The sequence below is a fragment of the Heteronotia binoei genome, chromosome 5 (genome assembly GCF_032191835.1).
Source record: "Heteronotia binoei isolate CCM8104 ecotype False Entrance Well chromosome 5, APGP_CSIRO_Hbin_v1, whole genome shotgun sequence".
NCBI classification, from domain to species: Eukaryota; Metazoa; Chordata; class Lepidosauria; order Squamata; family Gekkonidae; genus Heteronotia; species Heteronotia binoei.
In genome coordinates, this window is record NC_083227.1 from 51,220,714 (window position 1) to 51,244,396 (window position 23,683).

The following is a 23,683-nucleotide window of genomic DNA, read 5'->3' on the forward strand; positions in this document are numbered from 1 at the left end:
GAATCCTTTCGCGCCAAGCAACCATCCCTGGGCAGGGGGAGAGAGGGGGTTTTGGTAGTTGGTGATTCGATCCTTAGGCAAGAAGACAGCTGGATGGCGAAACCGCGTACTGACCGTATGGTGACTTGCCTGCCTGGTGCAAAGGTAGCAGACATTACGCGTGTAGTAGATAGGCTGATAGACAGTGCTGGGGAGGAGCCTGTGGTCGTGGTGCATGTTGGCACCAACGATGTGGGGAAATGCAGTTGTGAGGTCCCGGAGGAAAAATTTAGGCTGCTAGGCGGGAGACTTAAGGCCAGGACCTCCAAGGTAGCCTTCTCGAAAGTCCTACCTGTTCCATGTGCAGGGCAGGAGAGACAGGCACAAATTAGAAGTCTCAATGTGTGGATGAGACGATGGTGTAAGGAGGAAGGGTTTAAGTTTGTTAGGCACTGGGATGCTTTCTGGAACAAGCGGGAGCTGTACAAAAGAGACGGTCTCCACTTGTCCCCGGATGGAACCAGGCTGCTGGCGCTTAAAATCAAAAAGGTGGCAGAGCAGTTTTTAAACTAAATCTTGGGGGAAAGCCGACAGGAGATGAAATGTCTCTGGTTCGGGAGGACTCGTCTCAAAGAGATGAAGGGTTGGCTGCTATTTTTCTACTGGGTAACGGATCAGAGTTGTCCACTGTGATGGTGACAAGCAGTATGGACTGTCTGCCAGAGTCTCAAGGCGGCAGGAGGAAGGTGGCAGGCCTAGCTTGCCTGGGAAATTATAGATGTTTGTATGCAAATGCTAGAAGTGTTCGAAGTAGAATTGGTGAATTGGAATGCTTAGTGTTGGGAGAAAGCATAGACATTGTGGGAATTTAAGAAACTTGGTGGAATGAGGAGAATCAGTGGGACACGGTGATTCTTGGATATAAGTTATATCGGAAGGATAGGGAGGGAAGGGTTGGAGGTGGGGTGGCTCTGTATGTCAGAGAGGATATACAATCCAGTAAGACTGAGGTCAGAGAATTAGATTCCCTTTTAGAAATGCTTTGGGTTGAAATAGAGGGTCCAAAAGGAAATTTAACTATGGGAGTTTGTTATTGCCCACCAAATCAAAAGAAAGAGGACGATTATAATATGATGGAAGGCTTAAAGATAGCGGCTAAACTTAGAAACTGTGTCGTAATAGGTGATTTTAACTACCCACAGATGGATTGGGTCAATATGTGTTCTGGTCGAGAGAAAGAGATTGATTTCTTGATGCTCTCAATGACTGTGCTATGGAGCAGATGGTCTCAGAACCTACCAGGGGTGGGGCGATCCTGGATTTGGTCCTAAGTAATGCCCAAGACTTGGTGAGAGATGTAAAAGTGATTGCGTTGCTTGGGAGCAGTGACCATAATGTTATTGATTTCACCATTTGTATAAATAGGGAGTTGCCCAAAAAAACCGCCACAGCCACGTTTAACTTTAAAAGGGGTAAATTCCCTGAGATGAGGAGGCATGTGAGGAGAAAACTGAAAGGAAAGGTAAATACGACCAAAACCCTTGGGGAAGCTTGGAGACTATTTAAAACTATAATCCTAGAAGCTCAGATAAAATACATACCACAAGTTAGGAAAGGCACAAACAGGCATAAGAAAAGGCCTGCATGGTTAACAAACAAAGTAATGGAAGCTGTAAAAGGTAAGAAGGACTCCTTTAAGCGGTGGAAAACCAGTCCAAGTGAGATTAGTAAAAGGGAACACAGGCTGTGGCAAATCAAATGCAAGACTGTGATCAGGCAGGCAAAAAGGGACTATGAGGAGCATATTGCAAAAAACATAAAGACCAACAATAAAAATTTCTTCAAATATATTAGAAGTAGGAAACCAGCCGGGGAGGCAGTGGGGCCCTTGGATGACCATGGGGTAAAAGGATTACTGAAGGAGGATAGGGAAATGGCTGAGAAGCTGAATGCATTTTTTGCCTCCATCTTCACTGTGGAAGATGAGAACTTTTTGCCCGCCCCAGAACCACTAATTTTGGAAGGGGTGTTGAAAGACCTGAGTCAGATTGAGGTGACAAAAGAGGAGGTCCTACAACTGATTGACAAATTAAAAACTAAGAAGTCACCGGGTCCGGATGGCATACATCCGAAAGTTCTGAAAGAACTCAAAGTTGAACTTGTGGATCTTCTGACAAAAATCTGTAATCTTTCATTGAAATCTGCCTCCGTTCCTGAGGACTGGAAGGTAGCAAATGTCACCCCCATCTTTAAAAAGGGTTCCAGAGGAGATCTGGGAAATTACAGGCCAGTCAGTCTGACTTCAATACCGGGAAAGTTGGTAGAAAGCATTATCAAGGACAGAATGAGTAGGCACATTGATGAACACGGGTTATTGAGGAAGACTCAGCATGGGTTCTGTAAGGAAAGATCTTGCCTCACTAACCTGTTACATTTCTTTGAGGGGGTGAACAAACATGTGGACAAAGGAGTCCCGATAGATGTTGTTTTCCTTGACTTCCAGAAAGCTTTTGATAAAGTTCCTCATCAAAGGCTCCTTAGAAAGCTTGAGAGTCATGGAGTAAAAGGACAGGTCCTCTTGTGGATCAAAAACTGGCTGAGTAATAGGAAGCAGAGAGTGAGTATAAATGGGCAGTCTTCGCAGTGGAGGACGGTAAGCAGTGGGGTGCCGCAGGGCTTGGTACTGGGTCCCATGCTCTTTAACTTGTTCATAAATGATTTAGAGTTGGGAGTGAGCAGTGAGGTGGCCAAGTTTGCGGATGACACTAAATTGTTCAGGGTAGTGAGAACCAGAGAGGATTGTGAGGAACTCCAAAGGGACCTGTTGAGGCTGGGTGAGTGGGCGTCAACGTGGCAGATGCAGTTCAGTGTGGCCAAGTGCAAAGTAATGCACATTGGGGCCAAGAATCCCAGCTACAAATACAAGTTGATGGGGTGTGAACTGGCAGAGACTGACCAAGAGAAAGATCTTGGGGTCGTGGTAGATAACGCACTGGAAATATCAAGACAGTTTCCATTTGCAATAAAAAAAGGCCAACGCCATGCTGGGAATTATTAGGAAGGGAACTGAAAACAAATCAGCCAGTATCATAATGCCCCTGTATAAATCGATGGTGCGGTCTCATTTGGAGTTCTGTGTGCAGTTCTGGTCACCGCACCTCAAAAAGGATATTATAGCATTGGAGAAAGTCCAGAAAAAGGCAACTAGAATGATTAAAGGGCTGGAACACTTTCCCTATGAAGAAAGGTTGAAACGCTTGGGACTCTTTAGCTTGGAGAAACGTCGACTGTGGGGTGACATGATAGAGGTTTACAAGATAATGCATGGGATGGAGAAAGTAGAGGAAGAGGTACTTTTCTCCCTTTCCCACAATACAAGAACTCGTGGGCATTCGATGAAATTGCTGAGCAGACAGGTTAAAACGGATAAAAGGAAGTACTTCTTCACCCAAAGGGTGATTAACATGTGGAATTCACTGCCACAGGAGGTGGTGGCGGCCGCAAGCATGGCCACCTTCAAGAGGGGTTTAGATAAAAATATGGAGCAGAGGTCCATCAGTGGCTATTAGCCACTGTGTGTGTGTGTGTGTATAAAATTTTTTTGGCCACACTGTGACACAGAGTGTTGGACTGGATGGGCCATTGGCCTGATCCAACATGGCTTCTCTTATGTTCTTATGTTCTAACAATCCTACGTAACACTTCAGAATGCAGGCAGAGAGAAGAGCAGGGTATAAATCTGCAATTCTTCTTCTTCCTCACCCCAGCCCTAAAGGTGAATGGTTTCATTTTTTTATTTTTTAAAGAATAAAATCCTTATATTGATAATATTGTTGTAGCAATAGGTTTGGGAGATTCTCTGAATTTACAGCTTTCATTGAAAAGAAGAAAACAAATCTCTAGTTCCTTTCTGTGCAGAGATATGCCTTTTTCCTTATATCTCCATGAGGCATGGAACTAGAGACTTGCTTTTCTAAAATGAAAGCTGTGAATTTAGAGAACCTGTTGAACCATACAACAGTATGTTGATATTTTAGTGCCTTTTTAAAAAAGCAGCCATTATATCAGTATAAGCTGATATAAAGAGGGGGGTGCTTTGATGGCACCAGTGATGACCACACCCACCTTTGAAAGTCCTGATTATCTAAGGTACATATGGAAGAAAGTAAATGGCCTTCACGTCTGTGAAAATACAAAGGGAAGGCAGGTATGTGGGAGAACTGTGCCCATGTGGATTGTGGATTGACTGCCCTGTCTTATTAATGTATACGTTTCAAGGTTTTCTAAGGCATGGGAAACAGGCAAAGGGTTACCTGTGCATTCCAGGATCATCTGAGCCCAAGGAATGTGTGTTTTCTAATGCTGGCCTTGTTGTTAATAGTCTGTGTGCAAGAATTATGCTGGATGATGTTAAGATTAATTTTTCTTAACAGAAGTCCCAGGGTCAATAGTATGTAAGATTGTGAGTTTGTTAAATATTTAAATGCTTAAATTATAACATTTTTGACAGTTCAAAGCATCAATTTATTAAATGAATAAATTCTTTCCTGGTCTTCAGGTTTCACCTAGAATAGAGTCCCTATAGAGCTGTTACTGGAGGGAAGGGGTAGCAGCAGGGAAAGGCTAGGGCCTCCACTCCCCTGTTGAGGGCTTGCCACTGTTGGAAACTGGACACTGAACTAGATGGATCATGAGGCTAATCCAGCAGGATTCATCTTAAGTGATTATATTTTTAGAGACTTTTGTAACTATATTTTATATTTTTGGGTTGTAAGCTGCTTCAAGGAAAGAGAGAGGCAAAATATAAATTGTTAAGCATAAGCAAACTGGAAAGTATAGCTAGGGTGAAATATTTTTGAAGCTATGAAATTTTCTAAAGTAGGTTTGCACGTATTAAATAAGAGCAGAGAAAATCAAGGTACATGGTCATAATTTCAATTGAAAGCATTTCATAGTACAGTAAGTAAACTAGTGACTCCTGGGTATTTCAGCATCCTCCCTTCATATCTTTTTAAACAGTTAATTTCCAAAATGACAGTTCAGTCATGGGATCTTGTTCTGTGCATGAATGCTGTAGTGGGTAACTTAAGCTAGAACACATGAGGGCATGGTCTACTTGCTTGGAGGTGCAATGGAGTTTGATCTTCTGGCTGTGAAATTTTGCTGAAGTATTCAGTTGCACAGTCATTACACATTGGCAATTGATATGCTGAGCAAGAGAATAGTACTCTGCTTACTAGATAGATACAGTGGGAGGTTGTGCCATTCTGACTTATTCACTGTGTTATGTTTGCTCTTTGTTCAGATGATGGAAATTCTAAATATCATTTTGTCATAAAACATACTTTTCTCTCTTTCACTCTTTCGGGAGGGAGGATTCTTCCCCCACCCCCAGAAAAAGCTAAGCTTTGTATTTATGAAAATTATAATGATCAACCCTGATTCCATAGGCTTGTTGTGCTGGTTCAGAAATTCAGAATATTTAGATGCCCATTATATATCTTTAAAACTATTTTAATTAACAAATGTTGCAAGAAACCCAGAATGATGCAGAGCTCGACTGGCAGATTTGACGCCAAGATATTTTTTGCCATGATTGTAGAGGATGCAATGCAAGGAAGTTAGGTTAGGTCACCTAAATATTTAATTCGGAGAAGGAAAAGCTGATTCAGGGCTTCTGGTCCCTTAACATCAACAACACGTGCAAATCTAAGAATCTACGTGGCATACTGTGGTGCATTCTATATAGGGAGAGAGGACTATGTAACATGGTACCCCGTCTGATGAGGTGCTGCTTATTGTTTTTGTTGAAAAAGGTTTTTCCTTGACAATATTTTATTTTTTATAATCCTGCTTTTCTTCCCGGTTGGTTCTAAAGTCAAGGTGGCTTTTAAGATTTTGTTCCCTCACCTCCTCCATTCTCTCACACCAACAATCTTGTGAGAGTTTGTGACATACCCAAGGTCACCCAGTGAGCTTTCATGGTAGAAGTGGGGATTCAAACCCAGATGACTGGGATATAATGCATTCTTAAATAAAAAAAACATTGGAAGCATAAGGGATAGATAGATAGATAATGCTGCTTGGTAGAATGTTATATCTTTAATAACAGAGCTGCTGCCTGTTTAGTAGGCAGTAAGCTTAAATTCCCATGTAAACATTCATAGAATTGCATCCTTTGAAATACTCCTAATATTTCCCCTCCCTACGTGTAATTGAAAATTCTGTATGGAAAAATAGATGTTGTGGTTACCTTTCCCCTGTATTTATATGTTCTGTCCAAAATGTGTGGTTCCATGCTTAAAGTGATACAGAATCATTTTGTATCCCATTAGCAGTAGATGTTAACGATAATTTGTTTGGAAATAATTGATTCTGAAGGAAATGATGCGTTTTGTAATATTTCATTTCACAATTAACTATTACATGTTCATTTCACGCCTTCATGTAATTTTTCACACTATAGCTTCAGTGATTTTTCTGGTGGTGGCATGGCATGGTTCTTTTGCATAAATTGCTCTAAAATCATGATCAGCTGAGACATATGCTTTGTCTTTTTATTTTAGATATGCCAATATTTGGTCTTTGCCCAGCTCATGATGATTTCTATTTGGTGATGTGTAACCACTGTAATCAGGTCGTAAAACCACAGGCATTTCAATCACATTATGGTAAGTGCTGAACCATTTATTATTTGTACTATAAGAGGTGAGTTGAAATCAGGATTAAGCCTGGAAAATTTTGATGGTCCTTCTTTGTGATCTTTAAAGCTGATGGTGTCCATGGCATTACATAAATACAGTGCAAGTATGAATCATGCTTTCAATTAATACTCTTCTGCCATAAAAATTTCCTGGATTAATGAGTCATTGGGGTATGATGTACTCCAATTAAAACATAATTAAAAGTTAATTGGGATGATACAAATTGACTTTACATAAATTGTTTATTGTATAGAAATTCAAATCCAACATGAAGGATATGGGGGGGGGGCGTGTACTCCACATTTTAAAACTTCCAAGGTGGCTCCAGTTCAGTTTGCAAGTAGCAGAGAACTTAAAAATTGTAGTTTAGCTAAGCATTATGTCTGGATATGTATGCGTGGAGTGGAGAACATGCCTTGCTGGGGGAAATATGGGCATTGTGGCATTTAAGATTCCTTAACAGCAGCTCATACTTGCAAGGGCAATTAATTTGCAAGGACTAGATATAGAGACTAAGAGGATGGCTTAAAATGGCCCCTTTAGTCACTGAAAGTTTTTTATAAAGGCATTGAAGCTTCACATTATGGGGGAATAACACATTATGGGGAAATGTATAAGTTGACAACTGAAGTTTTATACTTCCAATGTAACTGACCCTCCATTCCATCATGCACATCTAGTAATTCTTTTCTGTGCATACAAAAAACATCGCCGTATTTTGCAAACAAACAAAATTCTGCAGTGTTTTGGAGTCAATATGGCCCCTGTATTACTTTCATTTTTCCATTAATTCCAATTTGTGTTGGTCATTCTCTAGTTGTATTCCAGAATTTACTTTGCCCCCCCCCCCAACTGATAGAAGTTCATGAGCCAATGAGGCAGAACTAACCTCATTATCCTTGAGGAGCATATTTGCAAAACATTTAAAAAATATTTACAACTTTTGAGGTACTGCACAACTCTCATTGGTGGGACAGTGCAGATGTTTAAAAAGTTACATCAACATGTCATGTCTTTGTTCTGAAGAAGCCAGATATAGTGTTTACATGCAAGAGTGTTTACGCCTATGTATTTTGTGCACAATGTATTTTGTGTAGCTTTTTCTTCAGGACAATCAGGTAATACATTTTGTGCATATTAATTCCAATCATGGATATAATTAATTTGTGTAACACCATATAGATGTAGAATTTTGGATTCTTCTATAATGTTTGTGCAGCCCGGCACATCAGGTTCTATGTCTGTGCACAGCATCACTCAGAGCTGTCCAGTGCTAAAGCCCCCCAGGAGACCTTCTCTACAAGGAAGGAGAATGTATATGCTTGAAGTGGTGGGAACACTGCTATTTCTCTCAGTTTTCCTTTTGTTTATAGTAGAGTCAAAGAGAAATTTCTTCACTGATAACCTCTTAGTTTACAAGCAGAGGCCTTTTTACTTTCCTGCCTTCCCTTTTTTTTCTTTCTCCCAAGTGATGCAGCAGCTTACCCTTAAAAAGAGTCATGACTATGGAAGCAGAGTTCCCATCAGAGATGGGTGTAATTGCTCTCTTGTTGTCCTGGAGGAAGGGTATAAAGTCAACTTGTGTCCTTATTTGCAAATGTTCAGAAAACAGGCATGTCAAAATAGATCCCACTGCTTTTGTGCCACATCATAAGAGTGTGCACTGTTGGTGTCAATGACCAGGCTTTGATGATTTTCTGTGCTGGATTCCAGTACCTCCGTTTTCCATGCTCACATTGTATATGGATGCCACTTCAACCTCCCAAGGTTAGTGTCCAGATTCTGCAATTTTTGGTATAGGGTAGACTGTATTCTTCGGTAAGCTTCTACAAAATTGGATATTGGGAAATCATATTTCTGTCATCTGTGGGAAAATCATAACCTAAACTTCTGTTCATCTGTAAAGTTTACTGGGGAGCTTTGGGGTAAAATCTGTTGAATTTAAACCATCTCATAACATTTTGTGATGGCTAGAATGTGTGCTCCTTGGAGGACAGAGAGAACAAATGCAACAAATAACTCCAGTAACTTGCAACCAAAAATGGGTTTTTCTTTACATTCACACACTTTCTCTGTGTTCCAAATGGTGGTGAGCAGCACAGTGAGAAGAAAAATACTTCCTTTTCCCAGTAAATGTTTGTGTGAACCTCATTCACTGATTAAAACAGACAAGCTGCTGTGCACTGCTGTGGGGACAGTTTTGTCTTTAGCTGAAATAAGTGAGACACAACTGTGCTAGCTCTACTGAATATTTGGCACTACTTACATGCATTTTGTATCAATGTACTTTTATTGAGAGAGAGAATAAACTATAATTTAAATCTATGATGAGAGCCAGATATTTGTAATCGTCGATGAGATTGCCCAAGTTCATGTAACTGTCTAATTAGGCATTCTATGAAAACAGATCGAGTTTTATGATACCACCTAACTCCTGGAAAGAAGCAGAAATGTTACAGGGTTGACAGCTGGTTGAAAGAGAATGAGCAGATACATATACACACACACATACTTTTCTGTGAAATTTTAACACATTTAATCTGGTGGTTCTGAAAGCTTTAATTAAGGTATCGTATGAAACCTTGTTTTGTGCTAACAAGAATTCAAACCATAGTTCAGAGTTCCTCTTCTGCTTTGGTTTTAGTGGAGTTATATGAAACTCTTCTTTTTCTAGATTAGCATTTTTGTGATCTGCATGGAACACTAAATGAACAATATGACCAGCTGTGTATATAAGAACGCAAGAAGAGCGTTGCTAGATCAGAGCAGTGGTTCTAGTCACACAGCTACCAGCCAGTTGCCCTGAAGGGCTGACAAATGGGTCATAGAGGTCAAGGCCTTCTCCTGATGCAGCTTCCTAGTACTGGAAGTAGATAATCCATTATTTAGCAGAGTTATATTCAGCCCTGAGCTCTGTCTGACAGCGCAACTTGGATGAAGAAATTATAACTCTTGGGGACTTCAAGTTATTGAGATTAGCATTCCTTGCCCAAGTTTAGTCCATTGTCCCAAGAAATCTAGTACCATAGTTACAACAGCCCAACTTTACCTATCTCACTAAACCAAGTAAAGTCAGATCAGTGTGCTAAAGCCCCTGTTGTCAAATACGAGGCTGGTGAATGGTTTCCCACTCACCTGTGCTTAGGGTCACTCCACAGCCGCCTTTCAGCCAGGCCTTGATCTTAGATTAAGGTCTGATCATTTACTGGTATAGTACCTAGAGTTCCTTTGGTGAGGAAGAGGATCAGAAGGGAGACAAGGTTGTAAACTTTTAGGCTCCTGTCTCTTAATCTGACTCATCTAAATTTCTATGACTGTGTAGCCTTCAGCCCAAGTTTCTAGACAGATGGGCAGAGGGATACTAGTTTGCTGCACGGAGCCTCTTGGCAGTTAAATGAGAGGACATTGGGAACCATTCCTGCACACTTGTGAGCAATGAAAAGCCTTTCAAAAAGTACCTGTTGTCCTTTACACGAGTACAATGCAGGACTTCATAAGATTCCAGCGCAGTTCAGGGCCACAATCCCATTCATATGCTCTTTAATAACTAATATAATTGGTTAGGAAACTCAGTCTTACCTGTTCAGATCTCAGGTTGCAATATAAAAATACTTTCTGAAATGTGTTCTGGTTTTATGCTGGTTTCCAGAACTCTGAATCCTCCATCTGTTATGGTTAAGTTGCCAAAATGAAATCTGTAGTGCCTCTTCCCCCCCCCCCACACACACCCCCAAGAAAAAGACCCTCAGCCTAGTGAGCTAGTGCCAAACAGGCACACAGTGACTATCTATCCAAGGCCTGAGTTAATTTTATAATTTAGCAAATTACCATTAGAAGCTTCAGCCAGTTCCACATAAAATACTTTTCCATTCTTCAAACAGTAGTTCACTCAAGTCTGAATTCCAGCAGCTGGATTTTAATCTCTAGTCCTAGTAATGGCTGATTTAATTTCTTTTTGGCAACGCTTTGTGAAATTCTATAGCTGTTGCAAGAAACACTCTGGCATGTCCCCAGAAGCATTTTGCACTTTGAGTTGAGCGTAGGATTTGTTTCAGTAAAGACACTTCAACCAATTACTTATTTTAAAATAGCACATCATTTAATGAAGTAGCAATAGTCAGACAGTCATTCCTATAAAATAAGCAAACCCAGGATGCCGTTAGGGCTTGAAAGTATGACCATCATTCTATTATCCCAAAACCGAAAACTAGTACCTTCCAGCCAGTGTGAGCAGTATGATAGGCCACAGTTACTGCCTTGTTATGGAATTAAAAGATGACTGCCTTATAGTGATTTTAACACAATACCTCATATTGCAAAGTTTTGCTTTGCAGTTGAGACTGTAAACATCCAAAAATGTGTTTTTGTTTTTAAGGCAATAATAGCTCTTGATTGTGAGAGCTTTTTAATACTCATAAATTAGTGGTGTCTGATAAAATGGCTGTGGTTCAGTTTACTGCATAATCTGTAATTAATATTATTGTAGTTAGAGTACAGTATGTGCCAAAACACTGAGCGTAAAATAAGTCTGGTACTCTTTGTTCTCTTCTTGCCTTACGTTGATTAGTATGAATTGAGTTTCATACCGGTATGCCAGATCAAATGTATGCAATGCAAAAGTCAGGGTGTACATGGGGGAGGGGGAGAACTGCTCTCACTTCCAGGATGACAACTTCAAGTCCAATCATGCATTTGATTTTTTTTTTGTTTATGGGCTGGATCCAGCCAGCTTTTCCTCTGAAGAAATAGGGAGGAAACAGTCCTCTTTAACAACCAAAAAGGTTATGCTAGAGATCAAGGAATCATAGGCAAAAGCCATGTTGAGCAAAGGCTGTAATAAGGAGGGGAAGTGGGTGTAGTTGAATAAAAACAGTTGGCTGGATCCAACCCATCATCTCTTTTATTAATTTTTTTGTGGGGGTACAAACCCCCTGTTACATAAAAGGGCCTTCACTGTGTTTGGGTGAGGATAGTTCTGCTTCTCAGACTTCGAAGACCCAAGCAAGCTCCAGTTCTTTTTTGAGGTAGTAAATGGTGCCTGGGCAGTGCTGCTTTAGACTTCAGACAGGAACTCACATGAATGAACGTGGGAGGTGGTGGGGGGACAACTTTTACTGCACACAGAGAAAACTAAATTTCAGAAGGCAGCCCTGGAGCTCTTCCCTGATGTTTCAGTAGAGTGAATATTTTTTAATGGAGACGCATTCAGTGCGTGAATACCCGCCTACAGCTAAATATAGGTAACATTTGTTTACATCCTTCTGGAACCCCAAGGCTTTGACTATTGTGACTTACCAGTTAATGCCTATGCTATTTGGTTGGAACCTCAAAAACTAGCAATTTTTTATTTTAGCTTCATATTTTTGTGGCATGGAGCTGGTTTTCTCCAGATGCATCCGGGTTCTAGACCACTAAAAAAATTTTTCATTTTTTTTCATTTTATTTGATTTATATCTTGCCCTACCCCACCAAAGCGGGCTCAGAGCGGCTCACAACATAAAAATTCTAACAATAAAATACAATAATAATTTACATAATTAAAACAACTAATATCAATACATCAATCAATTGTGTTGGTATGAAATTATGTTGGTATAATACATCAATTATGTTGGTATAAAACCATGTTAGTCTTTAAGGGGCCATAAGACTCTTGTTTATTTTCAGCTGTCATAGACCAATGTTGCTTCTTCTCAAGAATGTGTTGCACATTGTAAAGTGTGTTCCATTGGTGTGTACATATGGCCAGTTTATTCTCTAGAAAATTCAAATTTGCTCATTTTGTAAATAAGGGCAAAGTACTACAATATGGGTCAGTTCGGTTGGATTTGTATTAGCCAGAGGTGCTGGTAACTGCTCATCTAGTCAGCAGCTAGACTCATTCTGCAGTTACAGACTTGGCCTCAGTTCTGCCTATCCCTTAGCGTAGCGGTCCCCAACCTTTTTGGCACTGGGGACCGGTTTTGTGGAAGACAATTTTTCCACAGGGTGGGGAGGGTGATGTTTTCGGGACAATACAATTGTGCACTTCATTTTGGTGTGGTGGTCAAGTGTGCAGACTCTTATCTGGGAGAACCGGATTTGATTCCCCACTCCTCCACATGCAGCTGCTGGAATGGCCTTGGGTCAGCCATAGTTCTGGCAGAGATTGTCCTTGAAAGGGCAGCTTCTGGGGAGAGCTCTCTCAGCCCCACCCACCTCACAGGGTGTCTGTTGTGGGAGCCCGGTTGCTAACAGCCCACAGACTGGGACTGGTCCACGGACCCGGGGTTGGGGACCCCTGCCTTTGTGCATTTCTACTGCATTTGGTTGTTGTTTTCTGGTTTTTTGTTGAGGGTAGTTGATAGTTTATTCTGTGCTTGCTGTGTTGCAAGCTTAATGTATACTGATGTTTGGAATTGATTTTTGATAACATGCTTTCCCCCTTTGTATAGAAGGTACATCCCTTTAAGAGGAGAGCCAGTTTGGTGTAGTGGTTAAGTGTGCAGACTCTTATCTGGGAGAACTGGGTTGGATTCCCCACTCCTCCACTTGCAGCTGCTGGAATGGCCTTGGGTCAGCCATAGCTCTGGCAGAGGTTATTCTTGAAAGGGCAGCTGCTGTGAGAGCCTCTCGAGCCCCACCCACCTCACAGGGTGTCTGTTGTGGGGGAGGAAGGTAAAGAAGATTGTGAGCTGCTCTGAGATTCTTCGGAGTGGAGGGCAGGATATAAAGCCAATATCTTCATCATCATCATCTTCTAAAAAACAGCCTTGGAAAAAATTGTCCTATACTTTATTTGAAATATTTATAACCTACATTCCCCCCCCCCAAAAAAAAAGTGGATAGTGTTTATATACATTTGGAATAGTTTTCCCCCAAGTGGGTAAGTAGGATAAAATGATACATTGAATCTCACTTGTAAAGTTACTCCAGGCTCCAATTTTGTGAGGTTTCTTGAGCTCTTCATAATCCAGTTTGGTTTTCACCATCCTGAATAATTTAGTATCACCAATTACCGATCATTTGTTAACAAATTAAAAGAGCTCCTGTCCTTATATCTCCAGAGGACTTCATTGCATATTTCCCACCAATGCAAGAATTGCTTAATTAGTGGTAGATGACCGATGTCTTCTTATCCCATGACTGTTTACTCCAATGTCTTTGGTGTGAGGAACTATGTAAAAACTTTCTGGAAGTACAAATGTATAATGTCCAGTTGATCCCACTTGTCCATGTTCTTGTTAAAACTTTAGGAAGTGTGAGCCAAACCTTTCCTTTACAGAAAACATTCTGATTCTTATTCTATAGCGCTTTCCCCGTTATAACCTTAATGGTTCAATGTTTAATAACTGTTTCTACCAGCTTACCCAGAACAGAAATTAGATTAACTGGCCTGTTACTTCCCAAGTTCCTCTTTTAAAAAATTATCATTGTGTTTGCTATTTTCTAGTCCTCTGGTAGGAAGGCCAATTTTATTGCCAAGTTGTATGTTATTGTTAGATCAGATTTCACATTTGAGTTCCTTCAGACCCCTCAGTTGTTCGCCTAGAATGTCATTTTTCATTACTTTTGCTTGACTTGAGCCTTCTGATACTTTACCTGAAAACAGCAGTTGTGGTTAACCTCCCCACATCTTCCACACGGAATACATCTTCAAAGAAATTTTAATTGATTGTCTTAATTCTTTCTTTACTTTGCAAGATCGTGTGCTCTTCCTTGTTTTTCTCATTGAGGTAAAATTTTCACTTTTTGTTGAAGTCAAATTAATACTATATGCAAATTTACACCACCACTGCTCTTCATCACATCATTATATAGACTTCTGAATATAGCCCATGCGATGATAATTGAATCTGCAGATTAGGGCTATGTGCAGAGAAGGAAGATCTTTCTATAAATTTAGGTTTGCAGAAAATTGTGGAAGTATATCATGAATTGTGGTGATGTATCAAGAACTAACATCTTGGGAATTGCCCAGTAAACCCCAGAATGCATGGGCAGTGGGAGGGAGACTACCAGAAGGAAAAAGACAAAGTAGATGGATAAAGCAGCTGCTGAGTGCTAGTAGGATTTGGACTGCTGCTCTCCCTTTCCTTAGTCTCTTTCCCAACCACCACCTCCTCATTGGCACTAGAAGGGAGAAAGCTGTTCCACCAGGCCTTTAGGTGATATGTCAGGCATCCATCTTAGTTGACCTTCCTTGCTCAAATTCCCAATCTATTAAAGCACTTATTAAACCCATCTATGTGGCCCTAATAGGTCATCCTGAAATTGCTGCTACCTTGTAATTGTACTTTTTAAATTATTTTAAGTTGATGTAATTTATTGTAATGAATTTTGTTGCTGCTGTTGTGATCCACCTTGAGTCTGCTTTGGGGAGGGCAAAATAAAAATCCGAAAAATAAATAAAAGTAGGGGGAGGCAAGGCAAGGTGGGCATTTAACTTTGGCAGTGTTGGGGCTGCTACTACTGCAGTCATCCTCCATTGACTCCTTCTCACTGTTCCCTCTTCTTAGCTACCAGGAGGTAAGAAAGAGGATGGCTGAAGTCTGTGGGCACTGAGCACCAGTGGTATGTGAGCTGGGAAGGGGAACCTTGGAATAAGGGGTCCCAAGGAGCAGATGTATTCTCTTTCTGGATTGTTCTTCCCTCACCCTGCAGGGAATTGTCTCATCTCTCTACAAGGGATGTGGCCTGGAACAGTTTTACATGCAGCTCTTTGGCATGTCTGTAGTCCCCTTTGCTTATCAATCGCAGTTCCAACGGATATCCTTCTGAGGATGCATAGTCCTGATTCTCAGCATTAGTCACTGCCTTCAGAAATAAAACCATGTATACTAATCTCCCCCTTCCTGGACTACTAGCATGGTTTGATTTTATGCTCCCAGTTTAGAAGAAATTCACTCTGGTCACCAAGGAATCTTTTAAAAAGTTATTATTACTAGTGTGTGTGTGTATTGTTTTGAAAATCCCAGACTTGAGCAAGTTCCAGTTATGCTAGGTATATTTAAGGCTGCTTGCTGTTTCATGGTCAGAGGTAGGGTTAACTTAGTCATTTTGTTCAGGTGCGTAGCTGTGTTGGTCTGAAGCAGTAGAACAAAGTTTGAGACCAGTTGCACCTTTTAAGACCAACCAAGTTTTATTCAATGCATGAACTTTCACGTGAAGAAGTGTGCGTGCACACAAAAGCTTATACCTTGAATAAAACTTGGTTGGTCATAAAGGTGCTACTGGACTCAACCTTTGTTTTGTCATTTTGTGTATACCTCTTGTTTGTGGCATGTGGTATCTACAAAGCTTCCTCTCCACACGGACCAGTTTGGGGTGGATATGTGCTGAGTGGGCTTGCACAAAGAACTGGCCCCAAGCCCAGGCCTGTTGCATACGCATGATAGCGAATAGATATTTTCAGATATTAAAGGGGAAAATAATTAAAACAGTAGCTTTCCCAAAAACTAGGTTTTAGCATACAAGGACTGTCAGGTAGCTGCTTGCCTGAAGGAACTTAAGTCAGTTGTAAAGAGTCTCTTCTTAGAAGAGGCAACTCCTAGCTTAAGTCCTACTGTGTTAATGAAAAAAAAGTTATCCAGTAGCTATTATTTGTGTTGATAATCCTTTAACAGTACATGCATTCTACAAGTTGCTTTACTGCCCTTACAAGAATACTGCTGTGTAAATGCTTCTAATACTACTTGTCATCGGTTATGGAAAGAGGATAAGAATCTGCAATTCCTGCTGGATCATGCTGGGAATCATCTAGTCCAGTGTCCTCTCCTCACAGTGGTAAGCCATATGCTTCTGTGAAGCCCACCAGCAGGGTATGGAAGCAACAGCCTTCTCCCCCTGCTCTCCTCCAGCAGCTGCTGCTTGGAGGCACACTGCCTCAGAGGTCCCATTTTAGCCATCACACAAATAGCTGGCTGTGTTTCTTCTGTACAGAAGGCAGTTTCATTACACATCTGTAGCTGCTGTGTTGCAAAGCGAATCCTTGCCACTTGATCAGATGATACAGATGATTGGCATACCTAGTTTCATGCATTTTATGGCAAGCTACCAGTCAGTAAATGATTGTGTCAGCTTGGAGGGTTTCGCCCAATGCTATGTACTGGAGAAACAATAGTATTTTTGTAGGAATAACAGTACTATTTTATGTTCTAAATCCTAAATGATGACTTGAACCCAGCCTAGATTTCCATGGGGGCAAGAAAGGCAGGATGATTTCCACTGATCTCTCCCCCCCCCCTCCTGTGGAAGATCGCTGATTCCCCCAAGCTATCTCTGGTGTCTCCTGTCCTCCAAGAGCAGCATTTTGGGCTGCCATGGGAGGGCAGGAATAACTCCCATCCCCAAATCACTTCTTGCACCCACTGAAGTTTATACAAAACAAAAGGTGATAAGAAAAAAGGGAAGCTGTGCAAGACAAACTTATATCAATTAACAAACCAATTTAAACCACACTTTCTAATATAAAGTGTGTACTGTGAATAATCAAATATTCTTTAAATCTGATTATTCACAGTATAAAGTTTCTGTTAGAAAGTATGGTTTAAATTGGTTTATTAATTGATATCAGGCAGACAAGCAGGAAGTACCAAGTGCAGGAGTTCGCTGTCATAGACAGAGGCTGAAATGTGTGTCTGGGTGTGAGCAGCCCAGCAGCAGACACCCCCCCCCCCAAGAGTTCCCTGTGTTGCCCTGACGCTCCCTGCCATGTGCATGGAACACCCGGGGGCTGCAGAACTCAGAGTGTGAATGCATCAGCCGCAGAACTCTTGAGTCCACTTCAACAGCCCCCCTTAGTGCCCTGCGCACAACAGCCCTGTGGGGTCGGGTAGGCTGTCAGCCAGGGCAGGCTGAGGGGCGGCACTCCCCTCCCCTGTCCAGCCATGCAGGGGGGCAGTGTGGCAGCTCATAGACCGTTCCCCCCACAAAACCAAGTCTGCACACCCTCCCAGGCATTCCCTCGGAGAGCCCACTGATGGGGGGGGTTGCCCAGGGAACGTGCAGCAGATGCCAAGCAGGAGAGACAACAGAGGGCACAGCTCAGACTTTATTTTTCCAGAACAGAGTGCAACAGTCTCCCTGGCACGTGCTGGGCAGTCTCGCCGTGGGCGGGGCTCCATTCCAAGCGGCAGGCAGAAACAGCTGAGGGAGTGGGGGGGGGGGGGGCGGTGGAGCAACACACACGGAAGCCTCTGTGTTGGAGTCACACCTGCAAAACGGAGATAGAGATCAAGAGCACCTACAGGGGTGGTGGCTGGAAGAGCAGGCTGCGTTTCAGCCGGGTGCTCTCTTAAAGGGACAATCTCTGACCCACCTCCCCGCAACGGGGCAGCTGCCACACACACACATCCCGTGCCCTGCCAGGGGTTGGGAATGAGGCAGAGGGCAGACCAAGGGAAGGGAGCAGGCGGCAGCACAGGGAAGTGGGGTCAGCAAATGCTCCCTGCCGGAGCCCACTGCCTGCTTCAAGTGCCAGAGACGCTTGCACACCAAGCGGTCAAGAGTGAGGGGAGGGGGAGGCTGGGGGGGGATAGTGGAACTTACCCAGTCATGAATCCTCACATGCAGAGCCTCTGGGAGCCCGGAACCTGTGGAGACCTGGGAACAAGAACAGTTAGCCCCAGGGGAGAGACCTCTCTCTCCCCCTCGCTAGTCAAAGATACTGTCAAAGCAACCGCACAGTGCAAAACCCATCACCATCATGCCTATCTGGCCCTCACTCTAAGTCTGTATGGCCGGGAGCTCATCGGCAGAACTTCCAGCCATGCGCTCCTCTCCCTAACAACTGAGATGTGCGAGGCCAGAGCGGAAGTATTTCTAGGAGGGGGGAGACTGCGATTGGGTGCTGGGGAGGAGGCTCGTCAGCCTGAGGCGCGAGGGGATTGGCGAGGCAATCATGCCGCTCCCTAAGGGGTTTGTGAGCTTCTGCAGTGGCAGAGCCAACCTTTGTTTTTGGTTTCAGTGATTGCCTATGGGACACGTTGCTATTTTTGCTGGCGTAAAGTTGTGCCTTTCGGGGGTGTGTGTGTCATGAGCCAAACTGCTCAGGAAGCTGCCTAAGCCTGGCCGCGCCCCCAACTCCACCCCCTCCTCTGCCTGAACGCCATGCTCCGCCTCACTTCCGCCCACGCTCTGGTGTAGCCCTCGGGTGGAACAGCGCTCAGGCGGCCCCCCACCTACGTAACTCCCCTCTGCTGTGGCAGCGCCGGTCGTACGTCAGCGCAAACCCTTCTTGCGCCCACATAGCGGCTCGTCTGCTTCCAAAAGACTTTCTGCCCCCCCCCCCCCGGATTGTGCTGTAATTTATTCTGTAGCTCACAACTTCAATGCCAGTAGCTCACAAAGTAGAATTTTTGTTCACAAGGCTCCACGGCTTAGAGGGAGTGTTGCCTAGAAGTCATGGTGACTTCTGGCAACCTCTAATGGGGCACTGAGGACATTCAGAAAATTGGCTTAATACAGCCTGCCTCTGCCTCCCAGCCCAGGGCTGAAAGAATTTTAATGCTAAAGCTGCAGAATAAGTTGAGGTCTGATACTGTGTAGGTTTTCATCCCCACCCTTCCATTTCTCTTTTCTGGAAGGAAAAAAAAAGGAAGGGAAGAATATATTTTCTGCCCATAGAGTTGCCAACTTCCAGGTGATGATAACAAAAAGGACAACAATGTAGAAATTATAACTGTGACAACAAAAATCACCATGTAAAAAATCCACCTAGTAAATGCCGTGTTTGTGAAATTAAAACCAAATTCACCCCCTCCCCCCCCCAAAAAAAAAACCCCTCCTGAGATTTCCCAAGCCAGAGCTCTACCCACTGTCCCCCATGGCTTCAAGGCATCTGGAAGCTTTACAATTTAAGAGCTAGAAACATGCTTTGGAGGTGCATTTTTTTAGCAAACCATTTTGTTGACCAAAGAAAGGAATGTCCTTCTTTTCCCTTGCCTAAAGTGAAGAGGCGACCCTATGAATTAATGACCTCCAGAACATTCTGTCATTAACATCCTTGCTTCAGGTCTTGCAAATTGAGATTTACTCAAGGAATACTTATGTGATAGAAGCCCATAGTATAAGCTGAGGAAATATACAGTTCCATACACCTGGAAAACTTTTTTTATTACTGTTCTGAACATTCGAGTACATTTTACTTCTCCGCTTGTGGTACAATAAATTCAGTTGCTAGCTGGAGAGTGAATACAAAAGATGCAGTTGTTGCTGCATCACAGAAATTGTACCAAGTTTGTGAACTTGTTGTTCATGTTCTTTTGAACCTGAGTTAGTAGAACAACTGCCCTATAACACATCTAAAACAAGTTTCCTTTTAAAAGAAGGAAAATACTGTGATAATTCTTTCCTTTTCCTGGTGAGTTCTCAGCCCCATTTTGCAATTCCTGCTCTATTGTTTAATGGTATTGCTAAGCTCCTCACTGCATCTGGGTTTAGGTTTCTAACTATTAGTGGAAGGTGCACCCCTGATTACTAGATGCCCCACTGGTGGACCTCTTGATGGCACCTGGTTTTTTTGGGCCACTGTGTGAACACAGAGTGTTGGATTGGATGGGCCATTGGCCTGATCCAGCATGGCTTCTCTTACATTGAACATATTGAACATATGAAGCTGCCTTATACTGAATCAGACCCTTGGTCCATCAAAGTCAGTATTGTCTACTCAGACTGGCAGCAGCTCTCCAGGGTCTCAAGCTGAGGTTTTTTCATGCCTATTTGCCTGGACCCTTTTTAGTTGGAGATGCTGGGGATTGAACCTGGGACCTTCTGCTCACCAAGCAGATGCTCTACCACTGACCAACATCCCTCTTATGTTCTTGTAAACTCCTGGATGATGGCTTTGAATCTGAGCCACAGAACATTCTGTATCAGCTTCTACAAAAGGTAGCTATCGTGTGTCATAGGAACGCAGACCTCAAAACATCTGCATCGTATTGTATCATTCATGGTAAAAAATACAATATGGCTATCACAAAAATAAACCATACTCTAATAACTATAAAATAGTACCTTTGCCTTTATACAGTGTTTTAGAATATTCTAAGTATTCCACATAGATTATCATAAGAGTGGCTGGCCCAGTGAACTTCATGTCCTGAGTATGGATTTCACACCTGTTACTAGCTTGACATACCATCCTCCACATTATATGATCTTCCTGGTGTGGAAGGCTCCGTGTATCACAGGGATATGGTTATCCCAGATCAGTTAATAGAGGAAGAGTTTGCACAGGTTGGCAGAGTAGAGGGGGAAAGCTTCTGGTTGGTCCCATATGACGTTTGTTTATATGAATTACTATTAATAAGATCTTTAACGTGAATGCATCCTAGAGCAATTTTATTATTTGAGATCATTGCTTCACTTAGTATCTTACCTTTACTCCAGCATGGTGTATATGGGAAATATCCCAGGATATCTTCAGCAACCTTGTGAGGTTGGTTAGCCTGAGAGTGACTGGCACAGGTCATTCACTGAGCTTTGTAACTCTGTATGTTAGGATCCACATGAACCATGGCCAGCTCCAAAGGGAGTAGTGCACATTCCTGAGCTCCAGCAGGGGAGTAGTGAACAGGAGTGGGGGGAGTCCAACTCCTAAGGTTGTCAGAAACAATTCAGAAGAGGACTGAATCCCCTCTTTTGAGGCTGGAAGGGCCTTGAAGAAGTGCTTAGACCTTGCTTGTCTCTGCTTGCTGAAGACCCAGAATCAGGTCTTCCTCTCTCTCCCCCCCCCCCCTCTCTCTCTCTCTCTCACACACACACACACACACACACACACATGTCTCACAAAGCACTCTGTCCATTCCAAATGTTCAGCATGAAAAAGTGTGAGGAGTTCCTCAGATTTTCCAACAGAAAACATAGGGATGTGGAGGAGCATGGGGGGGGGGTGCACAATATTATGTTGTAGACAATGTTTTCAGAAATTGTTTTGTTTAAATGTAAATAATTTTGGTAACAATATGCTATAATGTGTTTAATGGTAATACAGTTCAGTGTTTTCAGAGTTGTGGAGTTTAGGTTAATATCCAAACATGCTGGCAGGCCTACCTATTGTGATTCTGTGGGGAAATTTCTGTCCAAATAGTAATCATGTGTTGTGTTTACTACCTTCAACTTTTTATTTTTCCTTCATTTCAGATGGCAAAAACAAATTTGCTATAGTAGCATAGGGTGCAGCAGTCTGCAACTCTTTTCCCAAATATTGAGTATGCCTGCAGTTTTTTCTAACAGACTTTAAAACTTCAGCATGAGAACTTTAAAATGAAAGGTTTAAAATTCCAAAAATATGCCAAATAGTACAGTTTTATGTGCTGAGTTATAAATGTTGTATTTTACATTCATTGAGTAAAGGAAATTTGATAGGAAATTTTCCTCCCATTTTTTTTCGGAGGGGAAAAAGGATAAAATGTTGTTTTCATCCCCCATGGCTTCAAAATTTCTGGAAATTCTGCATCTCTAGTTCAGGGATTTCCAAGGAACAACTCTGAGAATGATGCACTGGTCTGGAAATCCTCCATCCAACACCCAGCCATGTAGGGTGCCCTTCCAGTAAAGGAAAATTAATTTTGGATGCAACCCATAGTGCTTTAAATAGTAATGAGAGGTTGTGTGACAGTTCAGATATATAAAATTATAAATAAAAGTCTGTTTTCTATAATAGAGGGACATTTGAAGTTAATGTTCCAGAAATTCTTTGGAGGGGCATACTAGAATATCCTATGAAAGTGTCTCATTCACTTTTACTTGATATCTACCTTAAGTGAGTCTTTGGATCTATTAACTTAAATCAAATGTATTTCTGGTTTGGTTTTTTTGGTCAGTTGTTGGAGGGCAGAATATTTTTTCTCTTTTTTATAAGGCATTAGTGTTAATTGTAGTTTGTACCCCTAGTCCAATTTTTTGAAACTTGGGGGTTTGTTTGAGGAGAGGCAACAGATGCTGTGCTGAAAATTTGGTGCTTCTAACCTCAAAAAACAGCCCTCCCAGAGCCACAGATACCCACAGATCAATTTTCCATTATACCCTATGGAGACAGATGTTTGCCTTCAAGCTACTTCCCTTAACACAGGGGTGGGGAACAGTGGGTCTCCATATTATTTTGCCTACAACTCCCATCAGTCCCAGCCAGCATGGCCAATGGCTGGGGCTGATGGGAGCTGTTGGCAAAAAAACATCTGGAGAGCCACTGTTCCCCACCCCTGTCAACACATTTTCTTCAGTACAAGTTCCCTTGAGATCAGTGATTATTTCATTGCCACATTTATCACATCCAAGTGGATGCATTTGGATTTTGCAGTAGAGGGTAAAAGGGCTATTGGCTTTTGACTTTTGTAAGATGTGTTACAGTAAGTTTATACCTTTTAGTTGGCTTTTGGTATCTGCATTTTTGCAAAGTTTTTGCACTAGCTGCTGAAATTGTTCGCAGCGGCGGGAGGGGTGTTGGGATAAACCTGAATTAGGGCTGAATCATGCAGTTCAGTCACTTCTGAATTGGGATTAGAAAATGAGGAAATTAGCCATTTCAGAATCTGTCATGCTTTTAATAAGAATCTGTTAGAAACTATGCTTATCAGAATAAATATGTTGTCTTGTTTATCCTGCTGCTTTCCATCTATAAGCTTGCCAACCTCCAGGCAGAGCCTGAAAATCTCCTAGAATTTCAACCCATCTCCAGCCTACATAGATCACTTCCTATGAAGGAAATAACTGCTTTGGTGAGGGGGAGGGGGTGGATTCTTAAGACATTATACCCACTAAGGTCCTTCCCTAAACCCCAGGCTCCCCAAATCTCTAGGAATGTTCCAACCTAGAGTTGGTAACCCTATAATCTTAGAGGAGCTGATTCAAACCTCTGGAACAAAAATGTGCCCCAGGGCTCAAAGCCGGAACTGAAGGTACTGAATTCAGCAGTATTGCTAAAGTTTAGCCTGGTTCAACATCTGGATGGGAGACCTCCTTGGCACCCCAGATACATTGTGTTTATATCTAAGGAGAAAAGGCAAGATACAAATATA

General features: G+C 42.2%; 1 protein-coding gene across 5 annotated transcripts in view; it reads left to right on the forward strand.

Moving 5' to 3' along the window:
- Positions 1–23,683, forward strand: part of ATXN7 (ataxin 7) — a 185,287-nt gene that overhangs the window by 118,100 nt on the left and 43,504 nt on the right. For 4 of the 5 annotated variants that reach the window (XM_060239452.1, XM_060239454.1, XM_060239455.1 and 1 more), the window contains one exon: positions 6,546–6,650. The exons of the other annotated variant lie outside the window; for it this stretch is intronic. In XM_060239452.1, coding sequence (XP_060095435.1) covers positions 6,546–6,650 — 105 coding nt within the window. The remainder of the gene's footprint in view (positions 1–6,545; positions 6,651–23,683) is intronic. 5 annotated transcript variants of the gene reach the window in all.